The sequence below is a fragment of the Haemorhous mexicanus genome, chromosome 4, assembly GCF_027477595.1.
Source record: "Haemorhous mexicanus isolate bHaeMex1 chromosome 4, bHaeMex1.pri, whole genome shotgun sequence".
In the NCBI taxonomy this organism is placed as follows: Eukaryota; Metazoa; Chordata; class Aves; order Passeriformes; family Fringillidae; genus Haemorhous; species Haemorhous mexicanus.
In genome coordinates, this window is record NC_082344.1 from 36,140,130 (window position 1) to 36,161,601 (window position 21,472).

Below are 21,472 nucleotides of genomic sequence, written 5' to 3' on the forward strand. Positions count from 1 at the left end.
ATTGTAAATTAGAGTATATGATCTAGCCTGAAGAGTAACCAATAAGCAAAATGAATGGCATGTCCTGGTATATATATGCATTTTAAATCACACTAATTTCTTTGTTGAAGCTGGAAAACGGGAAGACAATGAGACTAAGAGAAAATGTAAGTTGCAAAAACATTTGACACCATAAATCATGTTTTGTTGAATACTTGTAGTGAAAAATGGGGGTTTCTGGAGATAATTGCATGTTTTCTCTAATAATAACTATCCTTACTCTGAATCTTGATGTTTTTTTACTGATTTTTTTGGGTTTTTTTTTCTTCTATTCAGAAACAACTAGGCTGATTTCAGCAAGAGAAAAAGCCCAGCATAAAGGACATGCTAGTATCTACAATGAAGGAAAAGAATAATCAGAAGCAACAAATATGTTGCTTACAGACACTAAAAAAGGTGTTAACACAACACATCCTTAAATATTGTTGAGAGGATGTTGAGTATATTTGTACCTAGTTCTGTAAGTACAATTCTCATCTTTCATTCATTCCCATTTATAACCACTCACGTAGTGTGTGATAGGCCTTTGACACAGACTATAACCACTGAGATTTGTGACACTGATCAGAATACAATCAGAGCCCTGAAATCCCATTCTCTGAAGGGAAACATCCCTATGAATCAGAGGTATTGTGTTACCAGACAGCACAGCAGAAAATTAACCAGAGCAAAACACTCGACTTGGTGCTGTTACAGCTAATAGGTCTGGAATGAAAGATAATTGCATATTAAAATAGAGTGGGTAGCTCTGTTTTGATGTAGAGATATAAAGATGTCAGGCAAGCTAGGCTGCTGCAGCAGGGAATGGGTGCCCTGAAGTGATTGAGGAGTGAAGCCCAAGAGAGCATTCCTCACATTCCTGTGGCACTCCTCCTATACATATGCCCCCAAAAAAAGGGAATTCCAGCACTCCGGATTGGTAAACTGAGCTTCAGAAAAGCTGGCACTTTTCTATAGCTGCAGGCTTGATTAATTTGAAGGAATTATTATCATCTCTGGATGATGAACACGAGGCATATTTAAACTGTTATTTTTTAGGGCAAAGGACATGACATTTCCAATCTGTTACTAAAACAAAAAAAAAAAAAAAAGAAAAAAAAAAAAGAAAAAAAATTAAAAGTCCCCCATAAGGACTTCCAGTTCTAGTAAGCACCAATAAGCAAGATGTAGAGAATGTGGAGCACTCCCTAGTATTTCCCCATGATCCGCCCAGAATAATTGGTATTACTGCAAAAATATTTTGCTGACACATCTGAGCGGGATTAGCCCAAAGAGCTATCTTTGTTAATGAGCCATATCTAGAAATTGAGTAGGTTTAGTAGATTACTGTCTGAAGACACAGCATTTTTGAGAGCCACTTATGTCTAAAAGAGTAACATATTTCCTCCTGGGACTAGCAGTGTATGTTTTGTAAGGAAAAGATAGTTATCCCTGGGAAATTTCACAAATAAAAAAATCAAATAAAGATGACACTACCTTACTTGGAATTGAAATGTGACTGCTAGTGACTGGGAATTAAACTGATTTATTAGTGTTGACATTATTTACATTGCGTGATCCGTATCAGCGAAGGGTACACATCACTTGTGAAAGCAAATACATTAATAGTATTACCCGGCCGCTAATGGCACGCTAATAATACTTCCATGCTCCGCGTTTGTCAGGCGGCTGCCGAGACGTGCTCGGTGTCGTGGTAAACAAAGAAAATCAGCCATGTTGCGAGACCCTTTATTCTTTAAAAACTTAAGTTCACGTGAGGAGCATCCGCCGCTAGATAACCCCAGAATAATGATAAATTAACGATTTCACACCCCTCCCTTCCTCGTTTTTACCCCATATAGCAATGACAGAGGGGACAGCCGGTTGATACGGATTACTTTGGAGAAGCGCGACAACAGGTGGCCTCTCCGAAGTCACTAGACTCGGCAGATCAAGTCTTTATTTTATTTTATTTTATATTTTTTTTTGGCGTCCAACTTGCCCATCCCCAGTATCCGCGCACAGGGAGCACCGCCGAAGCTGCGATGATGCGCGTCCCTCGGGACCATGGCGGCGGCCGCTCAGACTTCTTTGGTGGCTACACCCGGCAAGGAGGAGTTCCCCGTGGGAGGATGCTGGGGCACCGCAGCCGGAGGGACCCCGCGGGCCGCGACCCCCGGCGACCCGCCCCCCCTCCCTCCTCCGTCCCGCCTCGGCCCGCCCCCCGCCGCTCCGCCTCCCCGAGCCGGCAACTTCCCCGTCGCCGAGGCGGGCGCCGAGCCCCCCATCAGCCCGGATGGGAGGAGGAGGAAGAGGAGGGAGGAGGCGACGACGACGGTGCCCGAGGGGATGCGGCGGAGCGGGCCGGCGGGAGGCGTAGAGCCGGCTCGAGAGGGAGCGCCGAGCCCTTGTCGCCGCCGCCGCTGCCACCGGCGGGGCTCGGCCGCCGCCTGCAGCTCCGGGCGGCGGCGCTGCTGAGCCCGCGGTGCCTGCGCGCCGCCGCCGCCTCCCCGCTCGCTCCTCGCCCAGCGCTCCGGCCGCGCAGCGCCAGGCCGCGGCCGCCCTCCCCCAGCGCCTCCCGGGCGGCGGCGGGAGGCAGCAGGGGCGCGATGGCGTCCTACGTGGATAACAGCTTCCGCCAGGCGGTGATGAAGAACCCGGCGGAGCGGAGCCCCCAGGTGAGCGACCCCCGCCCGCGCACGCCGCGGCTCCCGCGGGCGGCGGAGGGGCCGCCCCGCTGCCCCCGCCCGCCCCGCCGGGGCAGCCCCGAGCCCCGCGGCCCCGCTCCGGGCGGCGCGGCCGGGGCTGACTCCCTCCCAGCCCCCGCCGAACTCCCCGGCGCTGAATTCCCGGTCGGCAGCTCCCGGGAAGGGAAGGCGCGCGTTAACGCGACAACTTTCCTCCTGCTCCCTAATTTTGGGGGAAGGAGAGGGAGAACGCCAGCTGGATTTGAAGGTTGCTTCCGGTAAAAAGAAAATGAACTTAGAGTATAATTTTTCGGTGGTGTGTTTTTTCTTCTTTTCCTTCTTTCCTTTTTCCTTTTTTCCCCCCTCGCCTCTGTGTGTGTGTTTTGTTATTGCCCCGGAGTACGGGTGGCTCAGGATTTGAATTCAATCCCTACTTTTACATAGCTGGCTGGAGCTGGCAGCGCTGTTTCATAATGTAGGGGCTGAGGTCAGTGGTATTCTTGGCAAGTCCTTGCTCTCCAAAGTAGGGTGAAATCCTTACACAATGGCACCAGGCAGGAATTTTTTAGATACCTGCGCCGTGCTCCTGGAGCCCTCTTTATCAGAGGAGTGTGTGAGTCGAAGCCGTTTGTAAGCGTAGTTGCGCTTAGAGAGGCTGAGAAAGGTTAAGCTGGGGACTGGAGTGCGTACAGAAACATTTTGACTTAACATGACCTGAAAAACAACTAAACTGAATGAGTTCCTTCTGCTCCCGAACGGTTGCTGCAGTGGCTGTTGCTGCCAACTGTCTAAAGACTAATAAGCTTTACACTGATCCCCACATCAAGCCGCGGTTCAATAGCTAATGATACAAGGAGTTACTTTGCTTGGAGTTGTAATGCCATCTGTCCTATTTTCTAAAGGCTTGTCCTGCTCTCTGAGCAGTCCCTGTATTCGGGTTTTGGGGAAGAGATGCTGTTACTGATTGTTTTGGCAGGCGTCTGACTGGCTGGTGATGATTTTAAATTGGGGCAAAGAGGAAACCTTGACTTTTGCTCAGCACCCATAAGTCATTCCTCCTACTATAGATACGTCATTGTGGTAATGTTATTTTTATCCCCATGTTCATGGAATATGTGTCACAAAATAAAACTTCTCATGGAAAAACATACTGACTGCATAGGCATCGTATGTGGCATGCCTTTTTGGCAACTCTTTTTTTTTTTTTTTATTTCTTTTATATAAAAAAGGAAGCTGCTTCTGGAACATGTTTTTGTGGTGCTAAACTTGTTTCTCTGTCCTTGTTTGACCTTTTCCAAATGTCTGTTTGCCTTCAGTGCTGGACCCAGCCCTTCAGTGTGCTGTGAAAGCTGAAGGAGGCTGAGTGCTCTCTCCTGGAGAAGACACTCTCTGCAAACTTGCAGCGAGGTCGCTTCAATTGGTAAAGGCATAGATTCCAGCTGGGGGGTGCCTTCCAGCCGTGTCAGCCTCAGGACATGGTCATGGAAGCATGGTGGGGCACTCAGGAGGAGAGAGGCAGGCAGATGCTCAGAAACCACTAGGTCAGGCTGTGGGGCCACCAGGATGGACTTGGGGGACAATGCTTTCCCTGTGGTATGATCTGTGCCATGTGAGCTGTTAAACTTTCTCGTGTCCTTGCCAGTTGGCCCTGCTGTCTAGAAGGGATAATAAGGAAGCACAAAAAGGCAGAAAGTAAGAAATGACGCAGTGAAGAATGCAGCCCGAGTGCAGGGATCAAGCCCAGTGAAGGGCACCGAGCAGAGAGCTAAATTGGGAACACCAGGGCTGCGTTTGTGCTGTAAAACTTCCCGAATCAGCACACTAGCAGCCTGCTGTGGCAATCACCACAGGAAAAGAAACCTACCCTTAAATCCATGAAATTGACACTGGCCCAAAATAATCCACAAACAAGACCAAGTATGTGGGAAATCTAATGTGTTCTTAGCACTGGAAATACTTGAAACTGGTGGTGCTCTCCTGTTGCTGCTGGGGAGACTGGGCTTGCAGCAGAAGACTTGGCTGGTGTTTTTGTAAGTGATCTGTGTTGTATTGTGTGTGTTGGTTTTCTACTGTTGGTTCTCTGTTCGGGAAATTTGATTTTATTTTACAACAGTATTGGAATTTGAAAGGAATATGCTTATGCACATCATCTTCCATCATTACGTAAAAAGGAAAAAAAATACATAGAAAGGTACAAAGACCTTGTTTTTCCTTCTTCCCTGAAAGTAACTTATTGTTTCTTTACTTGTATTTTCCTGTCCTTGCTATGCTATCTCTAAAAGATAGCTACTTAATTCTGGCTTTTGGGAAGTCATGAGGCTTTTTTAAAGTCAAGAGAGGGTTGAAAAGAGAAAATATATTTATCATATTCATGTCAGTGCAGGAAATAGCAAGAGAAGTATGTTAGTAGCATATTTGCTTCTTACTTATGTTAACAAGCTCTTTGGGGCTCAGCTTCTCCCAAACCATGATGAGGTAAATATCTGTTTGACATTACTATGCACCCTGGACTGTCAGGGTGCAAATTTGGCACCATGCCTTCACTGCAGGCTCAGAGGACGGGAGTGACAGAATGATAGCCAGGATGTACAACTTTGAGAAGTAGGTCTGATAAACATTGTTGGGCAAAGCAAACTTAACTTGGCTTAAACTTTTGTAGTGCAAAAATATCTTGGTAGTTTTGGATTGAACTGATTTTTTTTTATTCCTGGAGGTAAACAGTGTATTCTGCAATTGCTTTTGTAAATTTTTAACTTTATATCTCTTTGGTATATCCTCCTTTACAGAGTGTTCCTACTTTTGTGAATCACAACTCAATATTCTGATGGCTAAGGAAAATGAGAAATAAAAGAAAAGGATATATATATATATGGCCTGTACTTTAACATGCCTGTTGTGTAACTCTTCTCTTTAATTGATGTATTAAACGATTCATTTTCTCTTTGAAGACGTGAACTAGGAAGTTAATTTAACTACTTTGGGGAATCTAACTTTTAAATGTTCATAAATTACAAATGGTTTTATGCCCTTGAGCTGTGAGTAATAGAGATCTAGTTTTTTTCCTCTCCTAACGTCCTCTTGCATGGACTGTTATAGCTTTAAGTCTTTACAAAACAAATTCTTTTTGGCATCATAGGCCATTTCAGAAAGCATGCAGTTTTTATACTGGTGTAGCTTGGTTGAAAAAATAGGGCTGCTTTTGTTTTCAAACAAGAGAAGCTGAACCCTAATCTTTCTTTATCCTGACAACTCATTTGCATGTCATGGTATGTGAATAGCTGGTTGCTTCAGAAACTCTGCATACTGTTCACTGTTTTCATGCCATGTGGTGACGTCTGCAGGAAGAAATTTTTTGAATGTGTGCCTTATATATGTTAGATGCCTAAGGTTTGCTTCTGGAAACTGCTGGTGTGGTACATGAAGGCAGCTCAGCACAGCAGTGAGGAGGAGCAGAGATGTAACAGCACCACACCAGCTCTTTGGGCGGAGGGGAGAACTGTACAGTAGCCCTTAGTTTGATACTAATGAGTCATTTAATGTCAGAAGACATCTAAACAGGATGCTGTTGTAAAGCAGATACTCCCTTCTTGAACACTTGAGAGGAAAAATGCTTTAATTATAGGATGTACCTATGCTTTTTCCAAATAAACTTTCAGCTTGTTCCCCAGTTGTGTTATTTTTATACTTGTAACCAGTGATAGCATAATTGTGTGCAATCTTCAGATAAGCCAGAAATGAACGCTTCTTTCTTGCTACAGTGATCTCTTAAAAAAAAAATAAAAAATACAAGGCTGTGTAGTTTAATGGGATCAGAGGAACTAAGCATTTTATATGTGAGTCTAGCAAAAGAATATTTAGTCTTTAAATTAGGCTGATCATGTGTCTGTGTATCAAATACACTAGAAGACTAAAATGATCTTTTTCGAAAGAGCTTATTTCAGATTTCTTTCCTTTGAAAAACAAAAATGTTTTGGAGCTTGAGTTGTGCTTTCAGATTTTTTTCAGTGTTAGCCTCCTACTGTGTTGCCATCTTTTTGAGGTGAGCATTTACAGAGGAGGATAACCCCTGTTATCAGGCTGCTAACAGCAGTATAATGCTGAGAACTGATTCTGTTGCTAAACTCCCCTGCTGGTTCTTGGTAGCCCTGAGGAGTGAAGGGCTGTGGCAGCTGATGCCTGGTGTTTGGCTGTATTGCATTGATACAGTGGTATTTCCATACTGTATCTCAGAGCTTTGTTATGTGGTTATTCAGGAGCAGCCTTACTTTGCAAGGTTGGACATTCTGTTTCTTTCTGGGGAGCCCATTTGGCCAACAAAATTAGATCCCTAACTGTGCTTTCCCATGGTGGTGGTCAGGCTTTCTGCTGACTGCAGTGACTAATTCTGAAGTGGGGTCATGAGCCTGTTATGTTTTGTATTAACATTGGGACCATCGTTAGTAATGCAGCTTAATGAAGATAGGTTGTTGCTGGTTCTTGATCTGGGCTCCTTTCTTGCTCAGCAGTGGGCTTCAAGTACAGTTGCCATCATAAAGTAAGGGTAGTTTGTCTGAACTAAAACCCAACAAACCTCCAGATGCTGTAGGGTTTTGGAAACTTGTTCAAAATAGTTAACATACCGTGAATGTGTCTGAAAAACTGTAGGTTAAGTGATATCTTGTGGTGGCTCTTGGGCTGTAAATAGGGGAGGTGAATACAGATGAAACAAGTTACTGTAGACTCACGTATGCAGAGACCTTTAACCGCAGGGATTTTTCCTGCTGTGTTTCAGCACTTAACTGGCAGCATAAAAACCATAGGAACTACTGGGAAAAAGTGAGACCTTTACCTGTCAAGGCAAACAGTGTATTTCTTTAGTACAGAAATAATGTATTTTGGAAGTAAGTGTACTTTTTTTTCTCTTAATGTTTTTCTCAAGCTAGTATTACTATGCAGCATTATTTCATGCCCAACAAACTTGTATGAATATATCTTTTTATGGCTGATAAGTAAAGCTGAAAATCCTTGCATAGCTCAGATTTTCTTGTGAACTCTTTAATCTCAGTCTGTTGAAACAGCCCTGGAATGTTTGATTCTGAGCTTGCAGTGTCAATTTTCATGTCATTTTCAAAACTAAGGGTATGTACTGCAATGAGCGGCTTAGTATCCTGTTTGTTTTGAAAGAGTATGCTTATTTCCCAGACTTTCTAATTGGGGGGTGTGTGTGTGTATTTTCCCATAGCCATTCATATCTTCATGGCCAAGAGCTTTGAGAATGGCAACAGTATTGACTTTTTAATTTCTTTTGCAGTAGTTCTCTCCTGTCATAGGGCTAATACTTTGTGCATTAATAGATTTCCCTATCTTTTAATGATACGAGTTCTGCCAACACTTGCAAAGAGCTCGGTATGATCAGGAAGCCTTCAGCTATAGCATAGAAATATGAGTGGAAGCCTTATCCTACACACTTGTGTGCTTTCTCATTGCATCAGAAGATTGCAGCTCGGGTGGCTGTACGTATCGAGCCGGTTTGAAACTGGGAAAGTGAGGGTTTAACTGCAGCGCCGATAAGCTCTGTGTAATTTCCTACTTGATTAATTATCTGTTTGGTAGAGTTTGCTTTTGATTTCTGCCCTGCAGGGGCTGAAGAAGTGTTTGCCCTGGGTTTGGGCTGAGTATCTTCCTGTGAGCATGTTTTTTTCAGCCTTTGTGCACACAGTCTTTTTCCTGCACTTAAAAACTGGGAGCTTTCTTGCCTAGGAAATGTACTGAAGTGAGCAGTGCTGGGCCAAAAGCCCAGGGATCTTCTACTCAGTCCAAGCTTGTTTTGTCCACTTGCTTCCTGAGGTGCTGTTCAGACATCAGAGCACATGTCTGTACCCTCTGTGATGCCAAAGGGCCGGGACCCTCCCACCCATCCTCACCCACCCCACTGGTGTGTGGGGTGTAGCCAGTGGCGCTGCAGGAAAAGCTTTGGTGGAGGAGGATTATGGTAAGGCAAGACTGCTTGCCGTGGATAGGCTTGCTCTTCTGCCAAAACTAGGAATGAGCAAAATCGTCTGCTGGGCTTCTGAGACCAAAAGGACTGAAAGCTCTTTCACGTCTTGGGTGTAAAAGTGTAGGTCAGCAAAAGTAAAGGACATACAAGCATTTTCCCAAGATCGTGTTTTTCTTCAGTAGGAGGTTGGAGTCTCCTGTGGGTTATCTGTTTATTCATGGAGAACCCTTGGTACCTGAGGAAAAAAAAAGATGATTTAAGTGTAACCTCTAAAGATGATTCATTTATTTTACACTTATTACAATATCCCTTAGCTAAGGCTTTTTTGATAAGTTATTTTTTCTTGACATCCATTGTTTTAAAAAGCCTGTATGTGCAAAAGTTTTTAAAAGTCTATGCTTATGCAAATTACTGAGTGGTAACTACTAGGGGTGGCTATTCATTCTGTTGAACGACTGATCTGATTTTTTTAATATTTTTTTCTCTAAATCAAAATGTTGCTACTTAATCTGTTAGCATGTTTCAAGAATGACTGTATGTACACTGAACAGTCATTGTAAGAACTTTGACTTCCTCATTGAGGGTTTTTTGTATCTTCATGAGAAAATATATTTTGGCTTGTGTTTTGGGAACTTTCCCACAGTAGGAGATCTAATTTTTGCAAGGTATTGTTTGGGAATTCAAAAGGAGCACTGGCAGAAAGATAGCTCTACAAAGATGCTTTGTGAAGGGCAGCTGAGCCTGCGTGCCTTGTTTGCTGCAGCCAGTGTTGCAGATTTAATTTGCTGGGTATATTTTGCATGAAGGGGTGTATTTGAATAAGTCTCAAAATGGAAGTGGTGCTCTGCTCCCCTTTTTCTGAAGTTGGTGAAGTTGACCACTTTTCTTGAAAAGAGAGAGAGAGGAGCCCTACTGCAGTGCTTTTCTTACAGCTTTGTTTGCAGTTAAAATTAGCTATTTGTTCTCTCTGGGTATCTCTGTTACGCCCATGGAGCTGTAGATGTGTTTCTTTGTGTGTGTCTGTCTTGTCTGACCTGAGTAAGAGTGATTAAATATTTGATTTAGAGCAGTTCTAAGGAATTCTAGTCAACAGTAAAGGTCAGCATGTATATCATCACCTGAGCAAAACACTAAAGGAATAAGCAAAAATTAAAATATTTAAATGCTTTTAGAGAGGGGGGGGAAAGGGCATGAGTTTGCTTTTCAGCACTAATAAAAATTAAAGGAATATTCTGATATTAACATTTCTGTGGACAGCAAGATTTTCCTATTTTTCTCTTTTTTGTGTGTATTCTGATAAACATGAACAACACAGTGAAACAGCATCTGGTTTCAGTGTAAATTACCTGGGAATGGGTATTAAGTTTCATGGAAGACACATTCGTGGAGCATGCCTGTTGTTGACTGTCTTTACCGGGCTGTTTGTTTCTGTTTGCTTGCTTTTTGTATGTCTTAAAGTTAAAATAAACTTTGCTTAATAAAGATATTTATTATGTAGTAGTTTTGAGTTTCTAAAAGGGAGGGTGGTTCCTATTATCCGTGGATTGTTTGCTTTGTAGTTTGTTGTTTTCTTTTTTAGTTTATATTTGCAGTTCTTTATTGTTAGGGATACTGGTCTCCCATATTTATTTTGCTATTATTATTGATATAGCCTTTTCTATCTGAAATTAGTCATTCACACTTTTTGTCCTGTTATGCAAAAAATAACTCAAAACTTAGAGGGGTGAGAAAGAATGTTACACAAATGTGGTTTGTAAGCAGTTAATGGAAAACAAGGCTGTACCACCAATATCTGCTTGAGGTTTGACTTGCTGAAACCAAAGGCTGAATCTTAGTACATTGTATTTCTTTAGCAGCAGAGCTAGTTGGAGTGGGCTGATGCTGGCTGGATTCCAGGCACCCACCAAAGCTGCTCACTCACTGTTTCCCATGCTGATGTTCTCTGCTGCCTCATTGCTGCCCGTCCAGCTGTTTGTGAGGCTGCAGAAAACACAGGATAAGTGATACAGTCTTGTTAGCTGAACAGAAGAAAAGGACCTTACTTTTGAGAGACTGTGTCATAGGGGTTTTGCATTCTAAAATTTAAGTGACTCAGTCTGGTTTAGATTGTGGCTTCAAATGTTTGTGTTGGTGCAGCTGAAGGTGTGAAGACCTATGATACAAGAGTTTGGAAAGAAATGCTTATGGTTGTGTGTAAGAACCTCTGAAATACCTAAACCTCTCCCAGAGAGTGTATGGTGCTCCATTTTCAAACACTGTCTAGAAGTATTAAAAAAGGTAAACTGAATGTAATGTTATGACATAGTTTATTCTTGATGAATTTCCTAAAATGAGAATTTTTTTTAACTTAAGGGGCACCTTTGCATTCACTGAATTGGGTGGGGGAGATGCTAAGGCTCGGGGCTTGGGGTTTTTTTGTATTGTTATACTGAATCTTGTCTGTATTTACACTGGTCTGTTGTAGTTGAAAATTTGGTGCTGGTGGGCTCTCCTCCTGGGGGCAAAACAAAGAAGTGACAATTTTGTTGGTATGCAAGTTAAAAGGCGTACACATTTTTCCATTTGGCATGTGAAATCTATTGGGACGTGCCTAAAATATGTGCCCTCCATTGTTTTTGTTTTGACTTTGAGGTAAGTGCTTCATCTTGTCAGGAAACCATTCCCTTGCCCACCCAGAACATTTCCTCAAAATACATGACCTTGCAGAAATCAGCTTCACATTGCATTATGTGAGTAGCCAGCGCTCATTGGAATGGTTCTGCAGAGTCTTGCTGTTTGTCAAAAGACTTGTCAGAATACGCAGCGTACATGGTAGTAAATATTTAGATACATTTTGAACTGAGAGAGGCTCGTCTGTGCAGTTTTACAGACTTCTTTTGTCCCTTGCCAGTGGTGCTGTGGGTGTTCAAAGTGAATTCCCTCGCCAGAGCTGTAGGACAGGCAGGCGCTGCCAGAACACAGCATCCCGTTGCTGACTTCTGCTTGGGTGCAGTAGCTCAGGCAGTTTTTGAAGGTGCCATAGCTACAGTAACAAAAGAAGATGGACTTTGGCTTAAATAGTTACGTCAATAATTCAAACTTCTGCCATTTTATTGTGTTTGTGTATGATGGTGCTTTATGTTGAAATAGCTTTAGCTATCAAATGCAAAATTAAGATGTAGTTGTTCTTATAGCTGGATCTCAACCCATGGTCTTTACCTTTTGTGCCTCCAATTCCCCTTTCCATCCTGCCGCAGGGGAAGGGAAGGGGAGGGTGAGTAAGCACCATGTGCTTTGGAATGTTTCCGTAAGAGCACTAAATTGGGGAATGCTGTTCCTAAACCACAGCGGGAGTTCTCCCTGTGGAATTCTTCTTCCACTCTGGAGGGACTGCAGTCTCCAAAAAGAGTCAAAAACTGGAAGAAAAAAAGCAGGTGCTGGATGCTGCTGAAGCAGAATGTGTGCAAAGGTGTGTAATCTGGTTGGGCTTTTATCTCAGTTGCTAAATTGATAACAAGATGCTGAAAGCTGAAGTGATGTAGTTGATCATGACATGTTTGTTGATTTCCTGTTGAGAGTGGCTAATAACCAGCCGTTTCACCAGTGAAGGCAGTAAGCGCCCCATCCATTGAAATTACATTATTTTAAGAAAAACAATAAATGGGAGTGCAGTTCATAGATGATACTCTATCTAAGTATGAAACAAGAAAATAAGATTTTGCACTGGTTCACGATGTTCAGGCGGTATCTCCCTCTAAACTTGATTAGTGTGGTAACTAAGTAGCTTGAATGTATTCACTGCTGAGGAGCTGGTGAGCAGATGGCAAACACTTCCAGCGAGAAAGTTTTCACTCTGAGTTACAGGAAAGTAGTTGGGAGAGTCTCAGTCTGAGCTGCATTTTGTGTTCTCCATTAATCCTGTGGTACACATGGCTGCACAGCGCATCAGATGTGTTGGGGGTCTTCAATGGATTTGTTACAAATTTGTACAAAGCACAAAAGGTCAGAGTTCCGTGTGAATGGCCCGCAGTGGTCTGATCTGGAGACTGAAGCATTTCACATGTGCCATGGATATGGAAACACGAGGGGCTCCGCCAGCTACATGCTGACCAGGAGCTGGCACTTGCTGGACAAGGGTAATTGAGTTTCTGTCCTTGCCACGGCTTCTCCCTTAGTGCTGAAAGCTGCTAATTAGCACCAATGCCTTGTTTTAATTCAAGATGACTTCGTTGGAAGATGCCAGCTCCTTGGTCGTAGGCCACTGAACGACTATCAGATGGCAGCACAATTCCAGCTCAGCTGTTAAAAATGGCTTGAGGTAACTGTGCCAAGGGAAGGGTGAGAGCTGTTTTAGCTCTGTTGTAGGTGTTTGCCAAAGTGGAAGAGGGGAGGATATTCCATATCTGCTGTATTTTAGACAGCCATTTATTTTAGTGCTATTAGGTTGTATTTTACCAGACTGAGTATTGATAGGTAGCTGGTCTCCACTAGTCCTAAATCCTCTTTGAGAGTCTTGTTCAACTCTTTAATTTAAGATGACTTTTAAGGGAATATCACTTTCGTCGTTGAAAAACTTCTAGACTACAGGATTTTGCTGGGAAACGTGATGAATGCAATGCATGGCACAAAGGGGTAGAAATGCTCTGTTAGCTTTGAAAAATGGGTCTAAGAGCCCAAAACAAAGAAAATTAAGTTTTGGGATCACATACTTCATTTTGAAGTATGTTTCTGAATGCCCAGGCAAATTATTAGTTCTTCTCCCATCTTGTAGTCATTCTTTGTACCTAGCCTTGTGCTATGGTTTAACCTCTGTCTTATTAATTTGATGTCCTGTAGTTTCTTCCTTTCTAAACCCCTATTGTAGTGCTTTTTGAATTTTGTGCCTTAGTCATTACTTCAGGTATTGTTCTTACTAGGTGAGCACCAAGAACGGGGTAATTTGGCTAGTAATTTATTTCACATTCATTTATTTCTGAGTGGGAAAGAAACTCTCCTTTATTTATAAATTGCAATACAGTGTACCTTATACAGGTTATTTTTCACTTCTGAAACAAAATGTACAAATACTTTGAGTCTGTCATCATTGGAATTGTCATATGTCAGATTTCTACCTTTACCAGGTTTGATCAGCAAACATTGCTGTTTAAGGTCTAATGTTCTTACGTGAATGAATATTTAATGTGAATTTTAAAGTGAAGAGAAAATAATGGCACTTTCTTGCAATCCATCTTGGCTTTGATAGTAAAGGAACATTTAGCCATGACGAAAGTAACGTGGTTTACAGTGACACAACCTACATAAATCCAGTTGGATTTGCTGTTGACATTGGCCCACGTTCCAGCAGGCAAGCTGCCTTACATTTCTTTTGAACAAAGGAGGTCTGTCTGAAACAGGTGCTCTAATGGTTTCCCTGGCCTTCATAAATAGCTTCTAGGTGAAGTATTACTTCTGTTAACCATGAGTAACTTCACAAGGCACCTTGGTTTGCTGCACGAGGTTTCCATTTTATATTAAAAAAACCCCCACAGCCACAGCTCCGTGGTGTTTGGTGCCTCATACGTCGCTGTTTATTTTTAGAGCACGCTTATCACAATTTGTCAGCCAAATATTGGCCTGTCCTCTCTGCTATTAGATAGCTGCTGAAATGCCATTCTCAAGATAACTTTACCTACCCTGGTTGTTCCAGGGTAATCTTAGTTTCTAAAAGAAATCATCTAAAACTTGCCAACTCTGCAGAACACATAAAACAGTAGAAGATGGGCTTATTAAGTTTTGCAACCATATCATAATATGTTAAATTTAATGTGACAAAATGGTTTTGAGAGTCTGTGGTAAGTTGCCTGAGTGTGTTGAAAAGTCTGAATGTTACTTATGAATACTAGTGAAAAATATTTCTAAATTGGTTGTAAAATGAGCCAGGAGATAATGAAGAAATAGCTGGGCCAGTCTCCAAGCTGGTAAGACATGGCTACTTGCACACTGTGCATTGCTTTAGGAAAACTGTGTCACAGTTTCTTTTAAGGGGAAAGCAAAGTTCTGCTTTAAACAAGTGACATTTGATATCTTACTTGATTTCTTTTCCTGTTTCTTCTATTTATAGATGTCTTCAGTTTGGGATTTATCTGAAAGCTAAGGTCAGGAAGTGCCTTCCTCCAAAAATGCTACTTGTTGTGGTTTTCTGGAATGTCCTGTCCCCTCTCCTTCCCAAAAGGAACTGTACAGAAAGTATTTTTCCACAATGAAACACAGATCTTCAGCTCTGCAGTATCATGCTGTGACTCTGGCATATACTGGTTCACCTCCAAAACTGAAACGTTTAAAAATCATCTCTTGGTGTCCACAAGACTTATATGACTGATTTAAACACAGAGGACAGTTACCACTTCAGTTTCAATTATTTCTCATTTTAATAGAGCCTCCTGTGTGGAGGCAGAGGAGCACAGGCTATGTCCTATTTGGTAGAACTCATTTCCCATTTAGATTTTCAGATGACCTTAATGGCTTTGTTTTACACAGGGATACATTTATACTCAGGGCAGATGCTCACCCACTCCATGCCTCTACCAACCATGGAAGGTCTTGGAGGATCTAAATATGAAAGGTTTCTCCCACCCTGGAGGTCATGAAAATAATGAGTAAATGATCATTAAACATGTACTTTTTTGTGAGTTCTGGTGTATGAAAGAGGTTCTCCCCAATTTACTAGCAAAAGGCTTAATCACTTAAACTACTCCTCTGAGAGAGCAGTCCTGAGGGCAGCAAAGATCTGGGAGTGCAGTGAAGGCATTTGGCTAAACTGTTTTTTTCATAGTCAGAAGGTTTTAAATTCAGGATTGATTTCTTACAAACAGCTCTATTTAGTCATTCAAGTTTGCACTATTGTTTATGCATCAATACAACTGAACTTGTATGCTTGTGGTATGACCACTTAGCAAGCATGCACTGTAAAGTACATCTGAGGAATAAATAAGAAATTTAAAATTAAGTTATATTTGAAGACTTGATTAAAGTCTTTAACTAAACAAGCGTCATGCACCCAAGTCTTCTTGTGATGTTCCCTTTTAAAATTTATTTAAACTTATGTTACTTATTGAAACCTCTGATGGCAATTAACTCCTTTTTGGATTATGGTTTGACAGTATGTTATATAGTCTATAATGACTATTTTGTCATCTCACTTTATTTTTGTATTGTTTCGTATTTACATGTGCAGTAAACTATATTTAGAATTAGGACTGTCAGTAGTAGTTGAACATTTCATTTATCTTCATATTTGTGTGTCTGGCTTTTGTATAATAATAATGGGCCTGATTAGTGTTTAGTACTTTGCATTTGCTTTAGGAGCCTTTGCAGTGCATTGTGGTGAGCAGGTTTTGGAAAACCAGCAATGAGTTTAATTGTCACTGTTCAACTGCATCATCCTCAGCGTGCAGTGCCACCTGAAAGAGGCTTATGAAGCCAGCTCTGTATGCCTAAAAGCTTTTGTAGCTGTTGAAATTCAAAGTACTTATTTGGAAAAGTAGCATGGCTTTTCTTAGGAAACAATCACAAAGAAAATATTTTTCTGTATTGATACTGTTTTTAACCTTTCTGGTGCCCTGATAACTGGGATATCAGTTTTTAATTCTGTATTTAACTAACAGAAGGGAAAACCCCAAGTGTCATATGACTTCCAGTAATCAGAGGTCCTCTAGTATACCTCTTCCTTTTTTTTTTTTGTCCAAAATATTCTATAGACTTTGCAGACAGAGAGCAACTTTTTGTTTTTACAACTTTTCTTTTGCTTTAAAGTAGTCACCATAATGATTAGGCTGCTTTCATGTTTTTCTTGTATTCCTAATGCTAACTGTTTAAAATAACAGGGACCTATAGTTATGACAAAAACTCATTTTACATCTGCCTAAATTCTGTCTTTACTTCCAGCTGTAAATTGTTGAGGGGTGGCAGGCATCTTTTCGCATGTATGGCTGTCTGCTGAAAGTTGGCCTTGAAACCACTGGAACTTAGTTGCATGTTAAAATTAATGATTTTGTATTCCATTTCGTGAGTGGATTTTGCAGCTTTAAAGTAAGGCAAGAGGCTACATGTTGTGTGCAGAAGATGATCCTTTTTCATCTGCTACTTGGTGTCTTAGTTTAGTATCTGCTGTCTAAAACATCAGAATGGACATTTGTCTCTTAAGATGGATGTGTGGGTTTGTATTTTTTTTTTCCCCAGAAGAAAAAGACAAAATGGTGTCTGTAAGGAGTGAAAAATGACAAAGTAGTGTCTGTAGATGATCTATGACTGCCTCCAGTGACAGACCATCAGGTGTGGTGGTCTGCAGGCAGCACCACGGTGTTCAGGAGCAGCTCCTTGGCATTGAGTCATTTCAGCAAATTCCAGCTCTAAGGATAGCATGGCCCTGCAATGCCTGCATTGCAGCTTCTCTGGAAGGATAACCTGCTCAGAGTGCACTTACAAAACTTGGAGATGCTGCAATCATGAGTCATTTAGAAAATTTTAGTTAGGAGCCTGCTGTTCAGGGACAAACACTCACATGCAGTAGCTTTTCAAATACATTCCAACTTAATTAATTTATAAATTCTTTACTTTGACAATATTAAAAGGAAATTATTCCTGGGGGATTAATTTACCATTTTAATTAATCTTCTCAGGAGAAGCTGATCGTCTGTGAATATCTTGCTAAATGTTTTTGCTGTAATTAAAAAGCTCGAAACCAACCAACCAACCAACAAACAAAAAAGGGAAAAGAGGAAAAACCACAAAAGGGATCTCTGTGTGTAAATACGTGATGTGTGAGACCACCTGCTAACCAGAAAATTGTCTTTTGATCTGAGACAGATAAAGAAAATAGTGAGAATCTTCCAGGTAGGTGTGAGATAGTGACCTGATAAGAAGCCAGATACAGTAGAAATGTTGCACTAGTTAATACAGCATTCCTCACACAGCAGGTCATCTTTTGTGTGTTTCGACTTGCATATTATACCACCATCACCCAGTTCTGTTTCTTTGATGAACAGAAGGCTTTTTTCCTTTCTCCAGCTGAGAATCTCCCAGCTATTATCAGCTACAATTTTAAATTCCCCCCTCCATTTATTCTTCTCATTCTACTGTTTTATTCTCTCTGCTCTTTTTATTCTCTTCACAGTTGCAGGCTCTCTGTATGTGTAACTTTATTTCTGATTGGTTTATGCTGCTAGGACTCGGTTTCTAAAATTGCAACATTATTCACTTTGGTAATGAACAATGCAAGAAAAATGCTTTAAGGGGTAAAAGGAATTCAGCCTGTCATAAGCACTAAAGCGTGCTTGCTGCTTATGGACAGATTCCTCCTTCAGCCTAAAAGCTATATGGGATTTATAAATCCCATGTAGTGTCAAAATCTGAAGGGTGGATTAGCAATTGCCCTGACATCCCTTAGTATGCTGAAATTAAAAAAAACAGAACCCCTTCTTATTGTTTTTCTTAGCTTGTTACTTATGAGATTGCTATTTAATCAATAGTTTGTAGTTTACATTTGCTTTTTATTAAAAAAATAAAGTTTCTGGTAACAACACGATTCTGAAATTACATACTTTAGAAATGATCTCTGATTGTGTTTATGTTAAAAAACCCCATTCTATTCAAACATCTGTTTGCACTTGGATAAAATAAAGAAAATGACCTTTCTGTCCTGCGGGGTGTGTGCGGTTTCTTTGGTTTTGTTTTATTTTGCGTTATGAATAAATGTGTTAGGGCAACTGGAACTAACACAGCGACTCTGAAATGGTACTGCTTGGCAGCATGGAATGTTTGAAACGGCAGGAATATGCTCTATATGTTCAGCTGTGGAGGGTTTTGGTTATTCTGTCCTCACTATGCTGTCTTCAGTTAGTGTGAGTTATAGTGACTATTCATATGGATCTAACATTTCATAATCACGTTCAGTTTGAGCAAATAGAGTGTGTCTTTAAGAAAGGAAACAAAACTTCTCCACTTTGTGTAGGAGGACTGTGAAATACCTTGAATGACTGTAAGAATCAGGATGTATTTTCCAAATCATTGTTTCATATTTGGAACTGTGGGTAGCAGTTTGTCAGTCTTTCCCCATGTCTGTTAAAGATGTAATCTGGAAAATCAGCTGGCACTTAAATTATTCAAATGGCATATTCCAGTTTTAAAAGTACAGGTGGCATCCAGAATCAAGTATTATTCATTTTTAGTGGAACCCTGGAGCTATTTAGTTGGATTTCCAGATAGTTTTGAGAAATAAAGCTTCATCTCTTGGATTTTCTGTGAGCTGCTGCTTTTTTGACAAAGTAGAGGTGGGAAAAATTGTGGCTTTATTTACTAAGAAGTGCTTTAATAGTCAGTGGAAACTTAGAGTGGACGGTAAAGATATATTTTTTCATGTGTAAACCAATACTTTTATGGCAGGCTGCTTTGCTGTCTACTGCCATTAGAGCTGGGACATCAAGCCAAGGACTTGAGTGCTCTCTTTTCCAGATAATTTGACTTCTTATAAATAAACTCTGGTGTGGATTTTTGTGTCTAGCTCCCTTGAGCATCTCTGGAAATTACAATACTTCCAATGATAGCAATGTAGAGAGAAAAAAATCTTTTGGTGTTTCTGCACTATGACTTGTCTGTAATTGCTACCCTGTGGGCAGCAGAAAGATGTTGGTAGGCTGCTGTTTGGAGTCACCTTATGGCCATTTAAATTAGCTGAGTCACTTAAAAATTAATTTAAAAATACCACAATAGCTTTATCTAATCCTGTCTCCCACCCATGTGCACTTATTTTGAGGAGAAACACGCCCAGGAGAAAATTATTATGTGTATCTTCCAGGTCCTGCAGTTTGACTTGGTAGGTGAAGGTGTAAGAGTCACAGTCTTGGGTAGCTAATTCAGTTACAACATATGTTTTTCTTGGTTCTCAGTTATCCGTGGTTAGTCTGTAAAAATAAACAAAATTGGGAGAGTGAGATAAAAACTTTCACCAGTCAATCTTGATAGTGACAAAAAATGATTATTAGTGAAACTATCTTAGCAGTCAGGGAGACTTGAGGAGACTTTTGTTAGGGAAACTGCTACAGTTTCAGGTAACTCTGACCCCTTTTTTCTAGCTATAGAGAGGAAAAGTGTTCTGTTATAATGATGTTGGTGAGTTGAGGTGTGCAAGTAGTTGTGGTTGTTGCTAGTGGGTGGTTTTCTCTTGCCTAGATGAGGTGCTGTGCATCGACCTGAGCATCATTGTGCTGCTGTCTGTGGAAGGCTTTTATTGAAATAACCATCTGGAGTTCTTCCCCCCCCCCCCCCCCCAGAATGAACAGAATCCTGTAACTCTGTAGAATGCATTCTGCATACAATTAGTGTTTTTCCGTGTTAATATGACCTTTTCTTCCTAAAGGAGTATTCTCCATTATCCAAACCCAAGAAAGGTAATTTGGTATCAATATTTTGTCCTGTTTCTCTTAAGGGGAATTTAGTGTGGCTTATTTAGGGGAAAAAGGTGTTTGTATGTAAAATAAATGTAAAGTCCAGCTTGTAAATATGTATTGGATTATATCATAGGACCAAATGCTAATATTTAGCAATAATGTGGGCAATAATTACTGTCTTGGACAACTTGGAAATATTAGCTGCAGGCATTTTAAAATGTTAATAACCTTCAGTCCACTAGTCCAGACAGTTTCTGAATGCTGAGGAAGTTGTTAAATAATGAAGTGCGGTGATGTTCGCCAGCAGCAGCCCAACAGCCAGCAGAGCAGGTACTACTGTGTGTGACATTTCACATCTAGGGGATGAATATTAACCACTTTACCAGAACAATGTCATTTTTAGAGGCTGGTGGTTTTTAAAGGCTAAGCCCCAAATGAGAAGTGCAGGAAAAGGAATGAAGTGGAAGAGGATAGGAGGTCAGAGTACGTGGTGCAGGATTCCAGGTAGCTTCTTTTCCTGCCTCTGTTAACTGTCGCCTCCAGCACTTGGCACTTGATCTGTGGTTTTTTAGAAAGACATATTGTTTCATTTACTGTGGTGGCAGAAGAAACTAACTTTCAGAGGGACGTTATGTAAGGAGAAAGGAGTAGACTCTGATTTATAGCGATTCATCCCATGCTTTTGCTTAAATACAACTGAGATAAGTTTTAAGGTAACCTTATTTTTATTTCCAGAAGGAAGTATGTGGATATTTTTTATTGCAAAAAATTGTATGAAGAGCTTTTTCAGTATGACCAGGTTTTTATCTTGTTTCTACTTTTTTTCTTCTCACCACTATTTGTTGTTTTCATTCAAATTCAGGTAGAAATATGCCTTAAATGTAATTGGATTTGAGCATCTCCATGATTTAAATTAACTGTACTGGCAAAGCTGTTCATGCACTGATTTAATAGGCTCTAATGTCATGTATAAATTGCCTACAGTAGGTTGTGGGAGTTTCTCATGTCTGGACTGAGATGCTCAGGAGGAAGAGGAATGTCAGTGATGCTCTCCTGTATAATGGCACCAGTCTAGCTTGTGCTCTGATCAGTTTTCCCACAAGGAAAAATTCTTCAGATCATGTCACATCACCAAATACTCATTTTGTTCTGAGAGGAGACGTAACTGTACTGGCAAAGCAGCTTTTGCAAATGTCTCCACTTGTGTCAGGTTTGACTGCTTTGCAGGCTGTTACTTTTATAGACCTGCCTGGAGAGAGAGTGTAGGTGTGATAATAACAGCTTTCATTTTATTAAAATGTAGTGAAGGGTTTGTAGTCTCCTTGCTCTCTTTCTCTACAAGTATTACTTCACCAATTTATTAAGTGACTGTTAAGCAAATTAATGAC

General features: G+C 41.0%; 1 protein-coding gene across 4 annotated transcripts in view; it reads left to right on the top strand.

The window, feature by feature from the left end:
- The first annotated feature begins 2,540 nt into the window (after window positions 1–2,540).
- Window positions 2,541–21,472, top strand: part of RAPGEF2 (Rap guanine nucleotide exchange factor 2) — a 184,381-nt gene continuing 165,449 nt past the window's right edge. For all 4 annotated transcript variants that reach the window (XM_059844464.1, XM_059844467.1, XM_059844466.1 and 1 more), the window contains exon 1: window positions 2,541–2,696. In XM_059844464.1, coding sequence (XP_059700447.1) covers window positions 2,628–2,696 — 69 coding nt within the window. In that variant the 5' untranslated portion in view covers window positions 2,541–2,627. The remainder of the gene's footprint in view (window positions 2,697–21,472) is intronic.